This window comes from Myxine glutinosa, chromosome 4, assembly GCF_964187855.1.
Source record: "Myxine glutinosa chromosome 4, kmMyxGlut1.1, whole genome shotgun sequence".
NCBI lineage: Eukaryota > Metazoa > Chordata > Myxini > Myxiniformes > Myxinidae > Myxine > Myxine glutinosa.
In genome coordinates, this window is record NC_136264.1 from 83,144,090 (window position 1) to 83,168,700 (window position 24,611).

A 24,611-nucleotide genomic window follows, 5' to 3' on the forward strand; every position below is an offset into this window, starting at 1 on the left:
ATATTTTTGATTTATTGATTAATCATTCAATTGATTAATTATAATTTATTGATTAATCAATTAGTTATTTAATTTTTTATTAATGACATTTAATTAAATTTCTAAAAGATACATTTTCGGATGAAGCGCGAGTGGTTTAGTTATGCTATTCGCCAATTGATTAAGAAAATATTTTGTGATCATCTTTTATTGATTTTAATTATACAATGAATCAATCAATTAGTGTACACCTTTCCCTCCCAATGCAGCCTCTATGAGCTGCACTGCGGTATTTCCGGGCGCCCAAGGCGCTCCGGCAATGTCGCGCTGTAGGATATTTAATTATTTGGCATCGGGGCGGTGTACTTTGAATGTATCTCTACTTGTTTGAATTATGATTGCTGTAAACCATGACAAAACAGCAACTCAGGTTCAGTCATTTATCTATATATCTACATATCTGAGCAGTGTCTGTTGTCACTGAACTACTCCCTGAAACTTTTGTTTCCATGGTTGTGAAGTGTTTTTAATAACGTGGTGGTGGTTTTGAATCATGTGGTGGTGAGGTATTTTGAATTATGTTGTGGTGAGGTGTTTATAAATGACGTGGTGGTGAGGTGTTTTTAAATCACGTGGTGGTGAGGTGTTTTGAATTACTTGGTGGTGAGGTGTTTTTAATTATGTGGTGGTGAGGTGCTTTTAATTATGTGGTGGTGAGGTGTTTTTAATTATGTGGTGGTGAGGTGTTTTTAATTATGTGGTGATGAGGTGTTTTGAATTCGTTGGTGATGAGGTATTTTGAATTATGTGGTGGTGAGGTGTTTTTAAATGATGTGGTGGTGAGGTGTTTTTAAATGACGTGGCGGTGAGGTGTTTTAAATCACGTGGTGGTGAGGTGTTTTAAAAACACATGGTGGTGAGGTGTTTTGAATTACGTGGTGGTGAGGTATTTTTAATTTCGTGGCTGTGAGGTGTTTTGAATTACTTGGTGGTGAGGTGTTTTTGAATGACGTGGTGGTGAGGTGTTTTGAATTACGTGGTGGTGCGGTGTTTTGAATTACGTGGTGGTGAGGTGTTTTGATTTACTTGGTGGTGAGGTGTTTTGATTTACTTGGTGGTGAGGTGTTTTTAAATGACGTGGTGGTGAGGTGTTTTTAATTTCGTGGCTGTGAGGTGTTTTTATTACGTGTTTTATGACTGAGGTGTTTTAATTTTGTGGTGGTGAGGTGTTTTATGACGTGTTTTATGGCTGTGAGGTGTTTTTATTAAGTGTTTTATGGCTGTGAGGTGTTTTTATTACGTGTTTTATGGCTGTGAGGTGTTTTTATTACGTGTTTTATGGCTGTGAGGTGTTTTTATTCCGTGTTTTATGGCTGTGATGTGTTTTAAATTACTTGGTGGTAAGGTGTTTTGAATTACTTGGTGGTGAGGTATTTTGAATTACGTGGTGGTGAGGTGTAATCGTCCCAAACTTCCAGTCTGCACCTACCCCTCCCCTATGTATGTGCTGAGGGGTTCTTTCTTGAAAAAAAAAAACATTCAACCTGAATCTTCAACCTAAATTGCCTATAAAAATGTAATATCACAAACACAACAAATACATTTGTGCAAAATAATTGTTTGTATTATGATTGGTGTAAATCATGACAACACAGCAACTCAGGTACTCCCCTTACCAAGGGGGGATTAATCCCCTTGTCTTTGACTGGCCGACGGGACCCGGGACCTATGACGTCCTTCCCGGACAGCGCGAAAGAGGGTCGTAGGACTAGAATCGCTATTACCTAATTACTCGCGCTGTCCAGAAACGAGGAAATAAGCCCCGCACGAATCACGCATGCTGAGACGCCGAGCGGTGCGTACACGCGATCCGTGCCGTTTATAGATGGACCCCGATTCAAGCAACCTTAATTCGTATCACGCTTAGTCAATGATGGAAAACACGAAGGCGGTCGAATTGGAAGAAAGAACAAGGTTTATTTACACTATTCACAATGATGAGAAGAAGAAGCAGAGACACAGGGCAATCCTTAAGAACAGTCTTAACTTACTCCCAGGACAACGGGCCCGTCTCACACACAGACGCACTCACATGGGGCTTGCTGATGAAGGTCAGGTTGATGGTCACCAGCGCGTCCAGGGATGGCTTCCGTGCAGCTCTCTCTCCGGTCCCCAGCTCGTACCGCGAAGTTGGTGAAGGCAGCAGGCAGGAGCTCGTATTGTGCCGTTGGGACGCACTGGGCTATTTACGGGGCGAACGGTAGGGGAGGGCTTCTGGCGCGGCGGTAATTCACTGGCGGCTATTGCCGCGTTCACTCGCGTGGCTGCGTACGTAATAGGCAAATACAGTTCAAAGCCTTGAAGCGCTGACACAATGAAGTGCTCTCAATGCGCTCGCCGTAAAAGTCCTTCCAGCCCTCTTCTCTGCGAGTCCTTTACAATGTGCAATTCCTTCAGCAAGTCCTTTGCTTCAGTTCTCCTGGAAAGTCCTCCTCAAGGGCTTTTTGCACTGGCTTTTATAGGCACGCCCCGCGAACCTTCTCGCACTTGCCAGACGCGCCGTACCACGCCCTATCACGCCATGCCCTTCGAGCCCTGGTTGGCTGGTGGCCCTTACCGTCATCGCCTCTGACGCGCTGCCTTGACGCCGCCCCACCCCGACCCCGCGCTCCTCCCCCTTAGGCCTATGTCGTGTTACTCGACTAGCGAGCGAACAAAGGGCAGCCAAAGCGTAACAAACGGAGTGTATCAGCCAAATGGGGGCGCGGGATCAATTATGCCCATCGATGGAACTTGGAGGGTGGACGCAAAATGAAAGGACCTAAACTCATGTCTTTACACAACGCAGATATTACTAGTGGAAATGGCCTATTCTTACACATACTATGACATAACTAATACTCTGAGGTGGCCTACGTGTTGCTCGTGGACTAACTATTGGGGGCAACCCTTTAACCTTTAATGACCAATATGTGCCAATCTCAAAACCGTAGCACTGCCCCCCTCCTTCGCCAGACTTGTCCCCGAGTCGAACCCACACAAGTGAGAACGACCGGTTTTGAGAAAGTTTCAGGACTACTCTTTAAATTACGTGTGACACTTAGATGTGGTTTCCCTCTACATTTAATCTAACACCCTGTGTGTGACAGTTTTACAACACTAGATATGTCCCACCTACTGCGTTGTGTACTAACTAACAGACTCACACCCACAGCTAACCGAAATGCGGAATGAATTCTTAAACTATACATAAAGCCCGTGGGGGAGACTATAAATGAAATCGCGGTCCGTGATTTCCGCCCGTACAAGTACGAGTGGAAATGGCTCATGGCAGCCAGCATAGCCAATAACTTCGCGATGTGCACAATGACTTTGCGATGGAACGCGAGTGATATATATATATACAGTATATAATACGTCTTCACTGCACTGCCTTATATATAATACACCTCATGCATCTACTCCTTTCCCACCCCCACCCACCTCCCAGTTTCTCCCCACACCCATTGTCTGTTCAAGTCTCTCTATATCTTGGCCTCAACTCTGCTATTGGTGTTACCCCTCTCTCTACTTTTCCTTTTATCCTGTTAGTTAGGCAGCTTAGCAATTTTTGGGGAAACGACTTTACAAAAGTACCATTTTTATTTTAGTGGTTCATTGGACCATGTGCAATAGAATTAGGACCGGAGGCAAGACATATACAATGTTTGACTTTTGCGCAAATACGACTCGCACAGCATAATATCGAGCAATACATTTATGCAAATAAATCATCAGCTATTGGAGTTAGACTAAAATCGTAAATACATAAATTGCTGGACAAATTACCTTGAACAACATGTCTGTTCTAAAGCTATATTGTCATTACATCCTTGTAGTTGCGTACATGTTAGATATATGAGAGGTGCGCGAGTCACAAGTATAACACATTTGTATAAACACTCGGTATTATATTACTAATTATTATTACATGGAAGCGTAAGATTTATTATGCAGGCATGCATAAGTTTTACAAATAACACTGCATGTAATGAAATAAAAGTTAGCCTCCTTGTTGAAAATATATACATAATTGGTTTTTGTCCTTGGTTTTTGTCCAATAAAAAGGTGAAGAACACTGTATATTTCTTGCCTCCGGTCCTAAATCTATTGTATATGGTCTAATGGACCACCAAAATAAAAATGGCGCTTTTGTCAAGCCGTTCCCCATTTTCGATAAATATGCTGCTAAGCTGCCTGACTATGTTGTTTCCTGATCCGTTCATTGTCCTAGCTCTTCCACGAGCCTCGACTACGTATCCAAAAAAAAAGATTGATTCGTTTTTTTTTTCCCTGCAGAATTTTTTGACAAGTGAGGGTCTGGAAGAGATTGAAGCTGATGGGCTGGAAAAGATCTGTGGTAGCAACAGAAGTACTTTCATCATCATTGCACGAGCAAGTATGATGCGGGCCTTACACAAGGTAGCTTGTCCTGCAATTGGTGAAATCTTTGCCACTTTTAATTCCCAGTTTGAGTGTTCCCAAGAGACCTACTCTGGTGTGATTGATAATTTTTCTGATATTCATACCTGAGCATTTGTTCATAAATGTGCATCTCACTGTTACTCATGCTCTAATGGTTCTTTAATACCAGATAATTTAACATTTTTAATTAAATATATATTTTCTTAATGCTCGTGCAATGGCTGGACAACTGTAAGGGCACTGAGCTCAGCGTGTGTGAGTAAATAGGCAAACAAGGGATGTACCGACTAAACAGGACAATGCTAAAATGAAGACAGCAGAGACGGGATTTGGAAGTTTTTTTTTTTTTTTGACCCCCAAAATAACAGTTATTTGGTAACTGGAGACATAATAACGTGAGCTAATAATGAGCATCCGTCTTGAAGTACTGGAGGGAATCGCATAACCGGGTAGACGTAGGAAGACGATTCAACAGATGAGAGAAAAAAAACTGAAGATCATTTGAAAGATTTGACACGGGTTGAGGTATGGGATTAATATGTGCACTATCTTAGGGCCTGGGAATGGCTAAAGCTGTAATGGCTGGGGGTGTTAATATCAGATGTGAGAAGAGCAAGTGCCAATAGACTCTCTACCATGAGAGAGGAGACCTTCTGCTGAGAGATCCCCATTTCTTATGGATCTTTGGATTCAGCCGTTCCCAGCAGGACAGCACAGCCTTAGTGGTTACACAGCAGCACAGTCCATGGTTCTGCGGACGAACGCCTTGTATTCTGTTAGGTGTTGAGAGTAGCCAAGAAAATCATTTAGCTCTGTGAAACTTAATATTTGTTTCTCCTTAAGCATTGCCTGTCCCTAAAGAACAACTTAGAGATGTAGTCGGCAAATTGTCCAACAAAATTTGCACATACTACACCTTCAGTTGTGGTCCACTTGGCTTTCGAGAATGTGTGTGGCATACGTATGAGAGTTAGCCATGGTTAATGTGCACGTTGTGTTCTAGATAATCTTTAAATAATGACCACAAAATGCTTGTGCAGTGGTTGTGGCATCGCTTCATGGCAGCGCATACTAGTTTCAGCTTTTCCAAGACAGCGCAGACAGTTTATACCTTGTACTTTGGGACACAGCTGTACGATAATTTATTAGTGAATGAAAATATCATATTGGCTGACATTTAATTAGATACCTGTACAGTTTGGCGATGCATGGTGTTTATGCAGAAGTGTGTTTGTTTAAAGTACATTATTTGATAACGTGCATTATTATACCAGATAGCCTGGTGTTGGCTTAGCGGTTAGGGTGCCGGCTTGGGATCCTAGGATCCTGGGTTTGAATCCCGGTCGATCGCTGAATTAACGCCAGGGGGGTTGACTCAGCCTGTCATCCTTCCGAGGTCGGCAAATTTAGTACCAGCTTGCTGGGATGAATGATCACGGTGTGTACCCCGATTTAGAATAGGTACACCGTATTCCTGCGCATCGTCAGAGCGTGACCAAGGGTTGGCGTCAGGAAGGGCATCCGGCCATAAAAACATTGCCTCAAACAGGGAACCATGATTGTCATGGGGCCCGCAAGGCTAACTCCCGCTCTAGCGGGGAAAATGGCCCTAAAACGATCATTCATTCATTCATTCATTTGATAACGGATGTTGGACATACATGCAACCAAGTGTTGTGCCTCCCACAAATATCCGATGATGAAAGTTCCTCATTCGCTCTCACTTAGATACCTGTACACTTAGATAGTTCCAATTCAATAAATTGAGTGTGGGCGGGTGGAGGGGAAGTTCCAAAAAAAAAAACCCTCCCATTTGATCAGAAGCCATTTGGGATGGAGAGTGTTTAATTATTCCTACCAGAGAAAAAAAGGAAGAGGAGTTGATGGAGAGGACAGAGATGAGAATGCTTCAGTGGATTATCAAAGTATCACGATGAGTGTGGTTGAGGAATGAGAAGATATGCAAGAGAGCTAAGTATCACGATGAGTGTGGTTGAGGAATGAGGAGATATGCAAGAGAGCTAAGTATCACGATGTGTGGTTGAGGAATGAGGAAATACGCAAGAGAGGTAAGTATCACTAAGAGAGTTTGAGGAATGAGGATGTACACAAGGGAGCTGGGGTTGTATCACAAGAAAGGCTTAGAGAAACTAGGTTGTTGACTTGGACACACGATAAGGAAAAAGGATTAAGAATCAATCCAGAAAGCAGGGAATGAGCCAATTTGTGGGGAAATATCAAGAGGACCACAGAGGTTAAGGTGGAAAAGAGATTTGAATAGCGTGGGATTGTGTGAGGGGGAGGACGATGCGGAGGATAGAAGGGAATAGAGAAGGTGGATACGAGTGGCCGACCCAAACTGTTTGGATTAAGGTGCAGAGAAGAAGTGTTTAATCATCTCCCCCTCATCCCTCCTCCCCTCGACGCCCTTATAGTTTAGGTATGTCGCTGTATTATCACTGTGTTCTACTCTAACTTGATCAGAGGAGTGTGCGCTGCCCACTTCCAGAAATGAAACAAAAACTTGTGTAGTGATGGTCACCTACATATTGCTAAGACTTTACAAGACCTTGTCATATCAAAATTATTTTATTGAATACATCTTGTTTCCTTGTTATTTTCCTTATATAATTTAATTTATTTTGTTTGACTTTTCCGTTTCATTTTGTTGCATTTCATAAACGGTTCTCGATCAGAAGAGTGCCCAAAAAATCCTTCACATAATTCCAATGACTTGTATGGACTGTACTGAGATGCATCGTGATCATCCTATGATGTGCAAGTGTCACACCAACCAAACCCACTGAACGCCGAAACTGGCACTGCCTAACAAGACGTTGTCATTTACTGATTAAGGGTGTAGTACTGGTGAAAAATTGAGAAAACTACATAGGTACTTTTGAGAGGCCTTTACACAAAAACAAAGTCAAGTTAATATCTAATTTTCAGTTTTTCTTGAAAGATATAATCTTGGCTTTAACTCAGACCAGTTTCAACGCTTCTTTGTCATATTACATGCATATAATTTGCATAAATTAGACCGTCAATAAAAAACAAGGAAAAACAAAGAACACATTTCTACTTCTATCTTCTATGTCACCTATCATTCTTTTCACACAAAACTTGGTACATGTATTATACATGTGTTACTCTACTACCTGATGAGAGGATTTTGTGAAATTATGTCAAATGTTCACTAATTAGCTAATTATGCCAATTACCAGATAAAACTTGGTTGTCCTTCAATAAATCCACAATGGCTACTCCTATAAACAAAAGCCTTCATCATTTTAAAGGAAGTGATATTCTGAATATCCTGTCCAAATTTCAGCCCAAAAGAATGATGCAAATTAAAGTTATAACAAATTTCATGCAAAATATTATATTTCTGGGAATTGCGTGTAAAGATAACAATAATTAGGGGTACTTCTATGACCTCTAATAGCATGATTCTTGTTTATAAGACTATAAGGAAACTGTTCAGCTAAAAAAACAAAAAACGATTCTTGTTTATAAGACTATAAGGAAACTGTTCAGCTAAAAAAACCAAAAAAAAAATCCTGTTCACCAGTACTCCACCCTTAAATAGAAGCATTTCGGTTTAAACAAAAATAAATAAAAACAACGCTTTCATGGGGTTGGGTATTTTTTTTATTTTTTTATACAGAGTCGAAGCTTGTAGAAGAACTAGAACACGAAGCAGATCAGGATGCAACAGAACAAAAGTAACGAGAGGGAGAGAGGGAGAGATTGAGATAGAGAGATGGATGGAGAGACAGAGAGACTGACTTTTGTATACCTTTATTTAAACAAGGTTAGGAAAAAAAAAAAAAAGTTAGTCATCGCCAACGAACAGCAATCATAAAAGGAAGGTAAATAATTTAAACATAAAATAGTATAAGTGCACCTATAAAATGAAAAGGTGAGATAATTATGGACTACTTTACACAGCAAGTTCTTGTAACACCATTTTTGCTTAAAAAGGTCTAAATTATTTAAGTTTTGGTGAAAATAAAACTCTGCACATAGCCTGGCCATGGTAAGGGCCTTAAAAACTGTTAAAACATTGTAGCCAGCATCAGGGTTGGCAAGAAGTTTAGCTTTCCTTGTTTTATAAATTGCTAGCTTCCCTTCAGAGAGAGAGAGAGAGAGAGAGAGAGAGACACACACACAGAGAGATGCATGCAGAGTGACACTTCCAGCAAGAACAGTTCGATGTACTATCACTGAACTGCGATGGCCAAACTAATATTTTTTTTTCAGGCTTTTTCAAAACGATGTGATAATGATATCAGTTTGGCCATCCCGTTATCGGTCTGTATGCAGCCCATGGTCTGTGGTGGAGCTTGTACATGTATCATGCACAGTATGAAGACATCTGGATGTCACTGTACTTTTGCATTAACTACAAGGACATTTGTACATCATTGTAGTCAAATCAGCATATTAAATGGGATTTTAACTTCATAATCGAGCTGTTGAGGAATGGGTTGGGCAGCAGAGAAATTAAATGAATACCGGGTTCGAGGGGAAGGAGATCAGACGGTGAAATGGGTTTGAGTATATGGGGGAACAGTGACCGGGGATGGTAAGTCGGAGGCAGAGGTGTGGAGGATTCAGGTGGGTGCGAATGTGTGGATGGGCTACATAAATATTTCAAGGAGATTGAAAGGAACGTTTCTGATGTCTTGTGTTACGCCCGCCTACCATTACGGTTTCGAATCTGTGGCGCTGATAGAGACAACAACAGAGGCTACAGGTTTGCGAGAACAATTGGGTCAGGAAGATTGCGGGAGTGAAGAGGGTGGATAGAAGGCGAATGAAGTAACTGAGGAAGGATATTGTTGTGCAGATGAGCTTGACCGTGAGATTGGTGAAAGGCCGGCTGAGATGGGCTGGACACTTGATGCGGATTAGAGAAGAAAGAATGGCAAAGAGAGCGGATAGGTTGAGGGGCAAGGTAGGAAAAGAGGTAGACCGTGGTTGAGATGGGAGTGAGGTGGGGGCGGTTGGAGGGTGGTGAAATTTTCCTGAGCACAGGGGGGAGTGGAGGAATATCGTGGTCAAGGCAGGGCCGGAGCTTGGTGCCACTGGACATCACCTTTTATAAAGGGAAGATGAGGGAAGAAGATCGAGACACCATGAGTCTTGAATTCAGATGGGAACACCAGACGTGCCAAGCCAAATATTTACTTTTATCATCGAATAGCTGATGGTTTCTATACATTTGATGCTTTTTAAACTCGAGTTCTGTATTTAACCAACTTGTCTGTTTGATGGAATCTTATTGAAATTGCTCTAGAGAGTTTGGTGAAAGATTGAAATATTTTAATCGAAACTGCATGTAGCCAAGCCACCGACTGTCTTGGTTTGAGAAGAGCACTGGGTTTATAATTGGCTTTCTTTAGGTCTTCCAGTGGCCAATTTTTCAAAACATTATAATTCCAACTTGTGCAGCAATAAGCGCATAGAAAGAAAGAACCACCTTTAGAGGCCATTTTTCCCCGCAGAGCGGGGCATAGGCCTTTTAAAATTATAATTCTTATCATTGACGAATCACCGCGTGGTTTCTTATTTACAGATACCACACCTTATTGCCCTTAAAGCCACACCATCAGTGCGGTTTGTGAGTGTCGCCACCTTGGAGGACATACAGAGGCATGCTTTGGAAAAAGTATTCTCCCTGGGAGGAATCTTGCTCTCAGATGACTACACTCTTGACTCCGCTATTCGGAACGGTATGTTCTTTCCATCTTTCAATGGCAGGTTGCTTGATCATTTAGTTGTGTTGTTGTTGTTGTTGTTCTTCACCTCCACTCTCCCTCCCCACCACCCACTCGACTTTTTTTTTTTTTTTTTTTTTTTTTTGTATACAAGATCGAGGCTCGTGAAAGAGCAAACATTAATCACACAAAAAGACAAACCGACACACAAAACACAAAAAACAAGGGGAGCGGCAGACAAGATGGGGAGAGAGGGGGGAGGACACAAAAGAGAGGGGGAGGACACAAAAGAGAGGGGGAAGAAGGGGAAGGACACAAACACAACATTTGAGAGCAGGGACATCGGGAGGACTTGGGGGGAGGTGGGAGAGGATTAAAACATATGAACACTGCAAGGACTCTGGGGTGAATTACCGGGGGTAGAAAAGATCAAGGTTTTCGATGGGGGAAGATAAGAGATGGTGGTGAACAGCTGTTTTAAAGACCTGGAGGGAGGAGTGGGATTGAAGGGAGTGGGGGAGTTTGTTCCAGAGGCGGGAGAAAAGGGGAATGAAAGAGTGAAGGTGAGCAGAGAGCCTAGACTTTGGCAGTTTAACCATAAGAGGGTTGCAGGCAGATCTTGTGCGACCTGAAGGAATATTGGGGGGACAGAGCACAGAGAGAGCTGGGGGAGCAAGGCCGGAGAGGAGTCGGTAGAAGACAGAAAGACCACCAACCTGCCTGCGGTGAGTGAGTGAAAGGCCCTCGGCGTTGACTACATCGCAGGAGATTCCAATGATTCTGAAAGCTTTGGCCTCAACAGCGTGAAGCCGAGCAAGGTGTGAGGCAGGAGCACCAGCCCAGAGGGGGGAACAGTATTCCATTGAGCTGCGGATGAAAGCCTTGTATGTGGTGAGGAGCTCAGGTGTGCCAAGGAAGGACTTCGCACGACGGAGGATGCCCAGTCGGCGACTGGCTTTGGAGGCCAGCTTGGAAATGTGGTTTTCCCAAGAAAGATCATGGCAGATAGTGAGACCCAAAAGCTTGAGCGACAGAACTTCTTGGAGAGGATTGTTGAGAAAGTAGATGGGAGGGTTGTCCAGTCGGTCCTTTCGGAGAGACATTGTAAGAGTGTGAGATTTGTCAGGATTGAAAGACATGTTCCACTTGTTTGACCAGTCTGTGATTTTGTCCAGGTCTGCAGAGAGTGAGGAGGCTGCAGACTGCCGATCTGAGGGATGAGGAATGGAGCGACAGAGAGTAGAGTCGTCAGCAAAGAGATAGAGAGGATTTTCAAGAGAGTCAGAGAGATCATTGATGAAGACCAGAAAAAGCACAGGGCCCAGAACACTACCTTGGGGAACTCCAGCCTGAACAGGAAGAGGAGATGAGAGAAACCCATTCAGGGCCACACGTTGACTACGACCAGAGAGGAAGTCCGCCAGCCATGCGTGGAGATTTCCATGGATACCAAAGGAGGAGAGTTTGGAGAGCAGAGCAGGGTGCCAGACCGTATCGAAGGCACGTGAAATGTCAAGGGAGACAGCTCTAATTTCCTGTTTGGCGTTGAGGACCTCCATCCATTGTTGAGAAAGCAGAAGCAGCATGTCCAGAGTAGAGTGACCAGGTCTGAAACCAAATTGATGATCAGAGATCAAGCCATTGGAGAAGAGGAAAGATTTAATATCTGAAGCAATGATGGATTCCATGACTTTGCTGATAATTGGGAGAAGGCTGATTGGTCTGTAGTTGCTGGGATCTGTTTTTGCACCTTTTTTGTGCAAAGCGGTGATGTTGGCTGATTTCCAAGCAGATGGCAGATGACCTTGAGCAAAAGAGAGGGTGAAGAGAACAGAAAGAGGGAGTGAAAGAGCAGAAGAACATGATTTTAGGACCCGTGGGCTGATGCCGTCAGGACCAGTTGCAGAATCAGAGTCGAGGGTTGACAGAAACTTTTCCACCTTGTCAGGAGGAAAGGACACAGAGTCCAGGAGCAGCTGGGTACGACTGGGTACGGTGGGTACAGAGAGGGATGGGTTTGGGACTTAAGCAATGTTCACCAAAGGGTCTCACATTTCATACATTTCAAAAGTACAATTTTTATTTTTTTTGCAGTGATGAGCTCTCTGTCATACCGCCTCACTCCCCCTCCCGCCCCCCCTTCCCGCTCCCAAGTTAAGGATCAACATCAAATGGGGTCTGAAAGAAATAGCGTGTTTTCTGTCATCCTTCAATTTTGCCAATGCGGAATCTCAAATACTGCTTTATCTTCCAAGATGTTCTTGCAACATAATACCATACCACAATGACATTGTGCACCTGGTATTTGATTAGTGTCCTTTACTTACTTTTTTCAGATTGTGACCAAATTAACAAAAAGTACCTTTTTGATAATAACTTGAATAATTGTCTTCAGATTGTCATGATGTTGAGTTTTATGGCTAGACTGTACATGGGGACACATTTTCTTAATTTACACTCGATCTCAAAATGATGAAGATCAAGGTCATATGGCGGTCCAAATAAAATATGTCATCATTGGATCGTGGGTTAAGGGTAAGTCGTGGTCGATCACCGGGAGACAGGAGAGGTTTACCCATTGAGGATCGCTTTGGGATCGCAGATATATATATTTATTAATGATTTTATTCCTCACACAAAGTTGCTGTTTGGAAAGTGAGACAAAAATAGGAAATCACGTGGGTTATCGGGGTTGGTGGGAAATAAGGTTTTTACTTTACCACTTGATGACGGCACAATCAACTTATCTTGTGATTTGTTTCAGTTGTGTTCATGGCATATGCATTACAAATACATATGCATACTCGCTTCCTGCCAAAATCCACTTTTTGCACTGTAATTAACCAACGTATTTTGCACTGTAATCATTCATTCAATTACCAACGCCATATATTTTTTATTTATTAATTACTGCACCCACCATATATTTTCTCACCACATTGATTTTGCAAATGCAAAATTTGAGTTATTGCTTTAGGTACTAAGATTCCTTTAGCGTTTCTATTCCACGAGTCCACACTGACATGTAATGCACCCTCTTTTTTGGCATTGCAGGAGTTGCTGATGGATTCCTTGCCTTCTTGGAGAGGATTGGCAGTGCAGGCTGGGTCTGGAAGATACATTACAAAGTACTTAGGAACCTTGACCGTGTATCTAGGTGATTCACAACACACGTCACCATTTAAATAAGTCATTCTTTTAAATTTGATGGCAAACAGTAGATCCGCTTTAATTTTTTTTTTTTTTTGCAGAGCGAGGCTCATGCGAGAGCAAAGTGAAAATTACAGTCTGACAAATGTCAAGGGAAGGAACGAAGAGGAAAGAAAAGAGAGGGAAAAGAGGTGAAACTGAAGTTAGCAAGTAAAATAGTTGAGTTTGGAAAGGTTAATGGGAGGTAATAAAGATCATGAGTCAGAATTTGGGATGACAAGTGCAATGCTTGCTATTGAAGTCCTGGAGGGAAGAGTGAGACAGAACAGCTTCTCGAAGGTGGTTCCATAGACGGAAGAAGCGAGGAATAAAAGAGTTAGGATTTTGGAAGTTTAACCAGAAGGGGGTTACTGGGAGAATGCGTGTATATTTATTCGGCCTAATGACGCGACATGTATCATCAGAAATGATGTGCTCCTTTTCACATAAATCTGGGCTAGAAACTTCGATAATTGTTTTATGCCTTCGCCGACGAAATCGCCGGAGGCATTATGTTTTCAGGTTGTCCGTCCGTCCATCATAGGTTTTCGTTACCGCGGTAACTTGAAAACAGCTAAAGGGATCTTAGTCAGACTTGGTGCAGGTATGTATAATGAGGTAAAGATTAACTGATTAGATTTTGGGGTCACAAGGTCAGAGGTCATGTTTGGTAAAAATACTGTTACCGCGATAACTTGTGAACCAGTGATGGGATTCTGACCAAATTTGGTACACTTATGTAGAATGATGTAAAGATTAACTGATTCGATTTTGGGGTCAAGAGGTCAAAGTCAAAGTCTGTAAAAGGTCTATAACTTGAGAACGGCTGAAGTGATATAATTCAAACTCAGTACAGGTATGTATAATGATGTAAAGATTAACTGATTAGATTTTGTGGGTCCTGAGGTCAAAGGTTATGTCAGGTAAAAATGTGCTAACTTGGGCACAGCCGAATGGATTGAAATCAAACTTGATACAAGTATTATAATGATGTAATAGTGTGGGCGGAGGCATATCAGTCGACGCCGTGACGTCAAAGAGTGCCGTTATAGTTTAATTTTTAAATGATGAAGATGATATCGAGATGACATCGTTTGAGGAGGATGTTTCAGGTTCTTTGGCATGTGTTGTTTGACAGAAAACATCATAAGTGGAACGATGTTTACTGCGCCATCGTAAACCTGGAGAGCGTGGGCTTGGTGGAGTACCTGCCTGTCCACAGTTGTGACCATCAACCCCAGACATGCCTTGAATATCTGCCTTGTGCTATCAAGCTGCAGGCAGAATGTTCAGAGAATCGACATGTTGTCTTTCTCACTGGTATGTCCATTCCATTTGATCAATGCAGTAGAGTCGCGTTAAGACCATTTCGCTACATTTCACTTTATAAATGTTCAGCTCTTTGATACAGGTGGCTGTGTTTAGCTCTGTATTTGACTCGTGTTTTGCTTTATTCATTTGTTTCAGGCATTCTGCACATAGTCTCTATTCCATTGTGTTGTACTGTAGCTGTGTTCGGTATCACTCTGCTCTGTCTGAGCTATAGATTTTGCTTTCTCAGTCGCGCATGTTTGCATGTTTTGTTCTGAACTGTACGTTTGGCAAGCCTTGTGCTTTATACACAGTATCTATATTTTTGCTTTGTGCTTTATTTTTCGTGTTCATTAATTTGAACGAATATTGCCAATTTGCAAAAGAGAGAAGAACCAACTATCTGTTACAGCTATTCAGCTGGTAGTGGTCTCATTTATGTATGTGCATCTTCCCAACTACCACAAGTTTTATTTTGTTTTTGCAATTACTGCCAGTGTTTGTGAATGGAAGAAAAGCAGGAAGGGCAAACGTCGTGAGGGCTATGCAATTGCGAAAGCTCATTACCCTGCGCTCGCTAAGTGAAAAGCAGGGTTAGGCATTTGGTTCCGCACATGCGACGTACGTGCGTGTCTGCATTTTTAAAATTCATTTTCTCGGCAACCGTTAGTCTGATGGACACGAAATTTGGACAATAGGAGCGACTCCTTCTGTGTATTTTTTTAAATGAGAATTATGATGTCATAGGCCACGTGGTACAGGTGCCATTTTGGGGAAAAAAATCAAAAAACGTTTCACCTCTATCTCCCAAACCGCTCTATGGAAAAAATTTAAACATGGCTCATTGTCAAGTACTCCCTATGGGGAATAAGATATGATAATGATGATGCCATCGGTGCCTTCGTTATGACATCATAATTCGACAAGTATAACGCTTCATCGGATCGGTATGATTTTTTTTTTCTCTGCAACTGTTGGTCTGATGGACACAAAATTTTCATCTTAGGAGCGCCTCCTCCTGTAGAATATTTGAATGACAATTATGATGTCATAGGTCACGTGGTACAGGCGCCATCTTGGAAAAACTGAAAAAAAGTTGTACCTTTATATCTCCAAAACCGCTCCATGGAGAAAATTGAAACGTGGCTCATTGTAAAGAACACCACATGGGGAATAAGATATGTTAATGATGATGTCATTGGTGCCTTAATTATGACGTCATAATTCGACAGGGACAACGCTTAGTCTGATCAGTTTGAAATTTATTGAGCATGATCTACGCAACAGATATATTAGAGAATTTAAATTTGTGATGTCATCGCTCACATGGTCTGGCAGCCATATTGGGTAAAAGAAAAAAAACCCTTCGAAAACAAAAGAGTTGGCTCGCACCAGGTTGACTGTGCAGAGTAAGTATTCCATGAATACCATCTAATTATTCATTGTGCTGGATTTGGCAAATATCAGCAGGTGAAGAAGACCTCTTTTTTTTCTTTTTTCTTTTTTTACTTTGGTTCCCTCCATAATATTTGCTGATAAGCCAATCTGCTTTGTAATGCGGTAGTTAGCCAATCGTTTTTATGTCTCCACAGGCATGCCCATAATTTTTCCGTCATGAGGCTACATCATTATGTGAAGATTTTGCTGCAGCGTTGCTGCTATCAGTCTGGTAATCTGTGAATGTCGAATGCTCCATCAAGCATGTTCAGCTTAATGAGAGTAAATGTGTATAAATGAAACGTAATACATGACAACATGGCTCAACATTTGAGAAGAAGCCTTCATTGCAGAATATTGAATGTAATGGTCAAGTTACCATCTGCCCACAGACTTACTTGGTAGATTATTCTTTTTCACCTATGGGTAGGGATTTCAGGCAGGGTGGAGGGAGGAGGGTGAGGCAATGAAGATTATAGATGGATTATGATGTGGAGGAGTGGGGAAGCTGGGTTTCTTACATAATTATTTTATCATACATTTTTGGTCGGGAATCGCAAGTGATTATTTAATTTATATCTGTCGTTTAGTTTTAAGTCTCGTGATTCCTTTAGTCCGCACACGATTAACATGTAATATATTGTGTAAATCCTGTGCCAATCAGCAAGGCTGGTTCATGGTACGTAAGTAAAAATGGACTTTTGTTTTGAATCCAAAATAAAACGAAATTCTAACACAAGGACTGTTATGCCAGGAAGTTTAAAATTATGCAATTTAAACCCAATGTCTATCTTCGTAAGATAATACAGAATACGGTATCTTTCTTCAAGCTTAAACTCCGGCAGTAAAAACGGCAACTACTTCCGGGATCAATACGTACTTTGGCGACCACACAAGATTGAAGCAAAACAAACGGGTCGTATTTGATAAAATAACATGTCACTCGTGGCAAATAGTCCTTGAGCCAGACCAAAAGTAATGCTCCGGCGGGGGGAGTAATTCTCATTATGATTTTCCATTAGACCAATGTCTCAAGTGTCAGAAAAGGTGTGATGGACATCTGAGAACGGTAGCTTAGTGCCCGGATGGACGCCATCTTTGAAACCACCCAGCTCGAAAATGCCCATTTGGTGGGGTACATTGTTGCACGTGTATCTGGACTTCTATACTAGCTATCGATGTGCGGTTGACGACTAAATATACGTCCGATGTGTACCATCTAAATAAAAAATAATATGAAGCATTTTGTTTTAGATTAATTATTATAAAAATCAATTATCGAAAAAAAATCATATATTTTTCAATATTTTATTATTAGACTTGTACTTTTTTTAGTGAAACAACACTGGTATGATTTTCCAAATTATGCATTGTGCTACACCGTTTATCTGTCTATAAAAATAACTCAAAAACTAAAACATATCATCCACCACGAGTTTACAACAAATAAATGTAAAGAGGCATAAAATGACTTAGGCCGCCGCTGGCATTATCTATTCTGACGATAACGCAAGTTAGGAATGTCGTACGGAGAGGATTTTAACACCATACGATATCTAATAAGCAGGCGGAAATTGTTACATAGGAAATCTGCACTTTGGTGGCCATCTTGGATTTCAAAATGGCCGCCAATTATATTAATTATTCATTACTAGAGTTTGGAAAGACGTATGGAGCTGATTTTAACACCATACGATGTATATTCCTAATAAGCAAGCGGAGGTATCATTGAACATGTCATGTTTTAGTCAAATAACACCGGTATGATCTTCCAAATTATACATTTTGCTAAACCGTTTATCTGTCTATAAAGATTTTCAGGAAATTTGGCCTGCATTATAATAGAGAACAACATATGCTATACAATATACAGTGCACACAAAGTTAATCATCAGAGTCGCCATCAGAGTCATTGGCATCCTGAGCCACGATAGCATCATCCTGCACCATGTTGGAGCATCCCTGCAGCTTACACACAACAGTGCACTTCAACCCATTCAGTATGCAGGAGCAATCTGACGGTCGACACGTCCTTCTGCATGTGCATGAGATGAGATTCAAGACGACATCTGGAGCTGGTAGACCCGCCATCCATCGGATTGTGAGCGAACCGCCATCATCGAGTTCCCAACCATGTCCTGCTGATGGTGTTGGGACGTCTGGTAGGTTTTCAAGGCTGCGTCGCCAGATAGCCGCCTGATAGTTGGCCCTAAGCGTATGCTGCATCAAGGAGTCTTCACAAGGCGGCAATTGTCCAGATTCGATCTGGCCCTTCTTTGCACAGAACATGTGATAACGGAGCGAATTAACACCGACGATCTTCGTGTTCTTGGCGTACAGCTGACACGTGAAGGCCTGAATGCTATTGAAGACGTCTGTTGGTACATTCCACGAAGATCCCAGATCTGTGAATGCTTGAAGATACAGCTCATTCGCTTGCACAAGCTTCAAAGCCTTTATCTTTCCTTGGCTAGCCAGAGCACTCACAGTGTCACACCCGCTCCATGCATGAAGCCCTGGCAATGCACTGCAAACTCCAGACCCCAATACCGCAGCCAACTTTCCAACGTCGATCATTCTGACTCGAACCTTTGTTCCTCGTCTGATGAAGAGCTGACTATCGATGGTTCTGCTGAGATGAAGACTGATGATCAGAACGTCGGTGTCATCTGCCACTAAGATGATCGTCTTGTAGTGGGTAGCGGCGTGCTTTGCGTGGAGAAACATACGCGTGTCTGCTTCCTCGTGGCTACATTCGAGTGCTTGCACCAACTTCCACCTATCGCGGGTCAGTACCAGACATTTTTCACCACAGGTGACATACAGTGTTCTGTTGCCTAGCTTTTCGCGATTTGTTTCATGTTTCCACGACTCCGCCAGAAACACAACCAGTTTCTCCTTTGTCTGGCTGCAAGCAAGGAGACGCCGCCAGTTCATGATTTTGTGTGCGGGTCTGATCTCGCTGAAACTGATGCCTTCATTTGAACCGCGGTTCACACGCTCAGCTGCTTTGATGGATTCTTCTGTGTATGTGTCAAAGACAACATCGATGCGCTCACTGCCTTGACCAGCGTGAAGCGCTGCAGCAAGGATGCGGTCAGATAGTTCTTCGAACGTGTCGTTCTCGCCATGCATCTTTTGTATGAGAGCCATCGCATCAATTATTGTTGCACTTCGCTTGTCAACGTTCTCGGCTGGTTCCACAAGACCTTCCATGTGTTTCGCAAGTGCAGCTTTGTTCGTTTTTTTCATTGACCCATCAACGTTTGCCAAAGACCATGGTAACGGCCCTAGTGGGTGACAAAGGACAAGTTGCATGTCGAGGTTCCTTGTCTTGGCGATGAGTATCATGGTGGCAAACAGTTGTCTGTCAGCTCTCAGGACGATCTCCTTGTTTGTGCCCTTCACAACTTTCTGCTTGATCTTACCAAAGGTCTTCAAGTTTAGCTTGTTCAATGTGTCATGAAAGCCTGTTCCCTCTTCAAGACGTTTCTGGAAGCTTTGATACGCCGCTTCCCCCTTTTGCAGGGTGTTGAGTAGGTCATTAGAAACGTCCTCCCTCGCAGCCGCTCCGGTAGATATACTGAGAAGACATGACGGATCATCGGCGAATGGATTGGTCCAGTCATTTTCCAGTAGATCACAGATAGCTGTGACGCCAGACTCATCACGTTTGATGCGAGAAGTAATAAAGTCAGGGTGCTTGGCGTGAGATGTGTCGCTGCCATTCACAAGGATAGTTTCTCGTAGTTGCCTCAGTGCAGTCGCCCGATTTTCTGCAGTTAGATAGTATCGTGACACAGCCCCTTGTCGAAGACTAAAACCTCGTGTTCCTCCAGCTGTTTGCGTATCTTTGTTTACTGTTTCTTCTGTTGTCTGATCAACAGCGATTCTGGCAAATGGATTCCCTGGTCTAAGCTGTACGGAGAAGTAGCCTTGATTGAAATGCCTGTACAACTCGGGGCATGTTTCGTGGAGTTGCGTCATCTGTGCATAGTACACTGGTAGATATCTAGCATAGTTCACCTTGTTCATTGCGAAACACCAAGGGATCACTCTTCTGACACAAGCCAAGTGAAGCATCCAGTCGCCTTCTCTATCCGCACGAATCAACCCCAGCAGGGTCTCTACCATATCAATATACATCATCCAGAAGCGAGCCAGGTCTCCATGTTTGGTTCGCAGAAAATGTAGGTATTTCGCAAACATGTCAAAGCTCTGTACACATGAATCATCATCGAGAGCAGCAGCGAGAGTCTCGTGGCAAACATCCTCCTTGATGCTGCGAATTTTGAGGTCAGTGCTTCGAATCTGGGGTTCCTCGTCAGGATGATTGCTTTCTATCCACACCTGGAAGCCCTTCCAAATGATGCGCATTAGTGCCTCGTACATCAACTTGTGGAGTCGCACAGCACGGTTGTATTGCTTGCCTTCCAGAACCCTGTTGATGGAACCTTCAGCGATTACTCCTGACTCAACAGCTACATCCCGAAGGCCTGCATCTCCAAACATTTTCCCAATGCTCGACATGAAGTTACAGATGGTATGGAAGTTCCCCATCATGAGCACGATTCTTCCATATCGATCGACATCTTTCCATGCTATTTCGGTCGCCTTAGCAAATAGTGCCTGGTCTAGCACCACCGGTATACGCTCAAGCTGAAGTGATGACATGATGTTCAGAGCTTCTCTGAGGATTTCTTGCACTGTTGCCATATCTGTGGCAGGCGCGTTTATAGTCGGCAGGTAGCCAACTACATCTTCCGTCACCTGAACACGATCTCTAGTCATGATGTTGAAACCAGTCCACGAACTGATTGTCTGGTCGCATGGTTCCAGCATGCGAGTCATAATCCATACGTGATTTCGGCGCTGCGCAAGGGATGTTGCGCCTGCAAGAGTGTCAGAAAGATCTGCAGGCTTGATTGCAGGTGGGCCCTCTCGTTTCCCACCGCTGTATATTGGAACTAAATCGCTGGATGACGGGATAGATCGCTTCTTATCTGCTTTGGATACTGCCGATGGAGGTTGGGGCGGCAAACACGACTGCGACTTCGGTTGGACGATGATACCGTTGACGCGATGCGATGTTCCGCCACCACTCAGCGATTCCTCTAGCCTGTCGATGTTATCGAATGCTAATACAGTCGGGACCGAAGGGTGCACATGTGACGGAAGTGGTACTGTATCTTTCTCCACACTTGCTAATTTGTCTATGCATAGCGCTGTCTCGATTTCTTCCAGAACTGTGTACGAACATCCGTGCCCGAGTCGATTCAATATTCTGATGACCTCTGTATTACCGGTGAGCGTTTTCATGACCCACGGAAGTAGGACATGCTTCGATGTTCTGATGGTACCCCGGTGTACAGCATTGATGATATCTTGAGCCATCGACCATACCAGTGTGTCGGCACGCGCAGAGCTACCCCCACTCCCGCAAATCAAAGTATGCAGAAATACACGAAGAGAATCTGGTATCTTCACGTAATCTGAAGTGAGTTCTGCTGGCTGAGGCGGCCAACGTTCATTGTAATGAGCATCTTTGATCTGGTGTCGCAGTGAAGTAGCTGCACGCACAATGTTACTTTCACCGTCCGTTCGTTCAAATGCTTTCACTTCTGCTTTCAGGTTTACGCACTCTGCAGCAATCTCTCGCTTTGTCAGATTATCGGGCATCAAGTATACACGGTGTTTCACATTGAAGAAGATGAGCGATTCTCCAAACTCTCTTTGTAATGTGCGCTGCAGATTCTTCTTGATGGAGTCACGAACATCAACTGAAAATGTATCTGAAGACAGGATATCTGTTGCAACATCAACTATTGGAACAATCCTCGGGTTCAAGAACAAGTCAGTGCGAATGAAATTGAATATACATCGTATCATTTCTTTTTTCTCGATATTATCTTCAATGTCAGTTTCTACTTGAGGTTTTTGGGGCCGTGTGTAGTTTCTATAGCAGGAGAAGTGGTAGTGAGCCTCAGCTGCAACCATATCTCGTGTAGTCAATGCCAAAACTCTCTCATCATTGCGAGCTGTCGCAGCATCTCTTATTGTCTTATCTGCTCGAAGTTCAACAGCCAAGACAACTGTTTCACGGGTACGACTGCCTTTTATGAATTTTGAAGCACGCTGGCAAAAAATGCATTTATCATCGTAGACCGTTGAAGTTGATCCTGTCTCTTCCCGTGATGATCGCCGTCGCACCGCATCGCCAGTATCAACTGAAGAACTTCTAGCTGCATTGGTCAAAGTAGCTAGGTGGTTTTTGTGAGTGAAGTCTGATCTACAAGCCCTATGGTATAATATTGGAATATTAGGAAGTTCAACTGCGCCTTCTTGGACTAGCTTTAGAATTGGATAAAAGTTTCTAACTGCGGCTGCGTCACACAATGTCTTCCAAGAACTGTTGCCCGCTGCCTTGCTTAGTTCAGAGAGTGGCGACTTCTTGCTGCACAGGATGCACGTTCCGGACTCAGGTTCAATCTTCGCCCGTTTCGCCTCGACACCGGCCATCTCAGCTGAAAGAACAAAAAGACTGACGTTAGATTACTCCGATATCCGAAAAGCTCGCCAGCTTACATAGACATACTCATCCAAGTCAGTGAACATGTTAGATGGCGCCACAATACAACTCTATAATAGAGTTGTATGTGGCGCCATCTAACATGTTCACTTTTAGTTCTTAAGCCACCCACCCCCCCCCCCCCCCCCTCAGAAATTAATCAGGTCACCGCAACAAATCTCAGACTGAGATATAGAATATAGAATATAGATATAGAATAGACTGACGTCACTTTCGGCACTGGGTTCTGTGGGTTGATTATCGGCGGGAAATTCCAACTGACATAGTTTCGGTTTGTGGAAAGTGCATGCCTTTTCATATATTTTTTGTGTACACTCGTGGTGGATGATATGTTTTAGTTTTTGAGTTATTTTTATAGACAGATAAACGGTGTAGCACAATGCATAATTTGGAAAATCATACCAGTGTTGTTTCACTAAAAAAAGTACAAGTCTAATAATAAAATATTGAAAAATATATGATTTTTTTTCGATAATTGATTTTTATAATAATTAATCTAAAACAAAATGCTTCATATTATTTTTTATTTAGACGGTACACATCGGACGTATATTTAGTCGTCAACCGCACATCGATAGCTAGTATAGAAGTCCAGATACACGTGCAACAATGTACCCCACCAAATGGGCATTTTCGAGCTGGGTGGTTTCAAAGATGGCGTCCATCCGGGCACTAAGCTACCGTTCTCAGATGTCCATCACACCTTTTCTGACACTTGAGACATTGGTCTAATGGAAAATCATAATGAGAATTACTCCCCCCCCCCCCCCCCCCCCCCCCGGAGCATTCACTTCAAAAAATGGCCGGTTGGCTCAAGGACTAAAAAGGGTGAGCTAACCTTTTGGAATCTTATTTATAATCATTTTTAATGAAACTGTAATCATGTGCATTGTGCATTCGTGTTCGTAAAATTTTTACATTTTCCCTTGTGAATCAGTAACCACCGGGAACCTATCCCCCTTTTTCGCATTGAATTATTGCCCCGGTATTTCAGGAACGCATCCCATGCAAATGTTGGGGTCCAACAGTATTTGTAAAATGCATTGGCACACCTTCAGAGTTAAATGCTTATGTCATGATTTTGTAAATGCCACTGTTTTGAAACATGTATCTCAACTAATACAAAAAAGTAACCCTGCTGTGTCGGGCAGTCTGTTAATAGTAGGCTATGAGCCAGACCCCCCAAATTGACCGGTCGGTACCATACAGATGGATTAAGGCTCATTGTGATTTTTAGCAAGATATATGTCCCTAGATATGAAAAAAAAGTGATAGCAGTGTATAACTCTCGGCCATCTCTGTGTTATCACCCAAAATATTATTATACGCCCGCTTCGCTTCGCCAGAAAATGTGATATTTGCTAAAATTGGAATAAATATGTTTTTAAGGACCACAGAGTGCCAATAATTTGCATACTGGATGCCAACTAATATAGTAATAGAAATATAGAACATTTGTGGGGGTTATTTATCAAATTTTTGATATAATGACAAAAAATATGTTAAATTTAGTGAAAAAGTGGTCGAAATCGCTTCGAGTTCAGAATTCACATTGTACATTTTTGTCAATATTTCAAAAATGAAAACTCCCAGAGTAACATTGAGATACCAAAACTGAGATTGTAAAACTGAGATTGAGATACCAAAACAAAATTCAGTAAAAATTACACTGAGATACCAAAAGTAGTAGACGAATAAACCTAAAATGTTCAAAAGCTATGTTTCGTTCCAAAATATAAAAATTAGGGGGTATGGTTGAACATATTTTGAACTTTGCCAAAATATGTGCCCCAAACAACCACCATATTACAAAGTAATGATATATTCCAATGCAGTGGTTCCTTGCGAAGATTTTGAGGGGTCAAATGTTACTCTGGGAGTTTTCATTTTTGAAATATTGACAAAAATGTACAATGTGA

At 42.5% G+C, this 24,611-nt stretch overlaps 2 protein-coding genes across 3 annotated transcripts in view; one reads left to right on the forward strand and one right to left on the reverse strand.

Annotated features, from left to right (window-relative positions):
• Positions 1–24,611, forward strand: part of LOC137424934 (protein TASOR) — a 241,837-nt gene that overhangs the window by 212,334 nt on the left and 4,892 nt on the right. For both annotated transcript variants that reach the window (XM_068112841.2, XM_068112842.2), the window contains 4 exons: positions 4,318–4,440; positions 10,025–10,181; positions 13,221–13,323; positions 14,494–14,675. In XM_068112841.2, coding sequence (XP_067968942.2) covers positions 4,318–4,440; positions 10,025–10,181; positions 13,221–13,323; positions 14,494–14,675 — 565 coding nt within the window. The remainder of the gene's footprint in view (positions 1–4,317; positions 4,441–10,024; positions 10,182–13,220; positions 13,324–14,493; positions 14,676–24,611) is intronic.
• Positions 17,398–22,639, reverse strand: LOC144891545 (uncharacterized). Its single transcript, XM_078775165.1, has 2 exons — positions 20,862–22,639; positions 17,398–18,998 (listed from the first exon to the last, which is right to left on the reverse strand). The coding sequence occupies exons 1-2, from the start codon at positions 22,620–22,622 to the stop codon at positions 17,988–17,990; spliced, it is 2,772 nt and encodes a 923-aa protein (XP_078631291.1). The 5' UTR covers positions 22,623–22,639; the 3' UTR covers positions 17,398–17,987.

Bases quoted from the DNA above. Each gene is read 5' to 3' on its own strand.
- LOC144891545 (XM_078775165.1), bottom strand. From the start codon at position 22,622: ATGGCCGGTGTCGAGGCGAAACGGGCGAAGATTGAACCTGAGTCCGGA. The intron at 18,999-20,861 runs GTAGTTGGCTAC...CAGACAAAGGAG, and splicing joins GTGTTCAGGTGACGGAAGAT to AAACTGGTTGTGTTTCTGGC.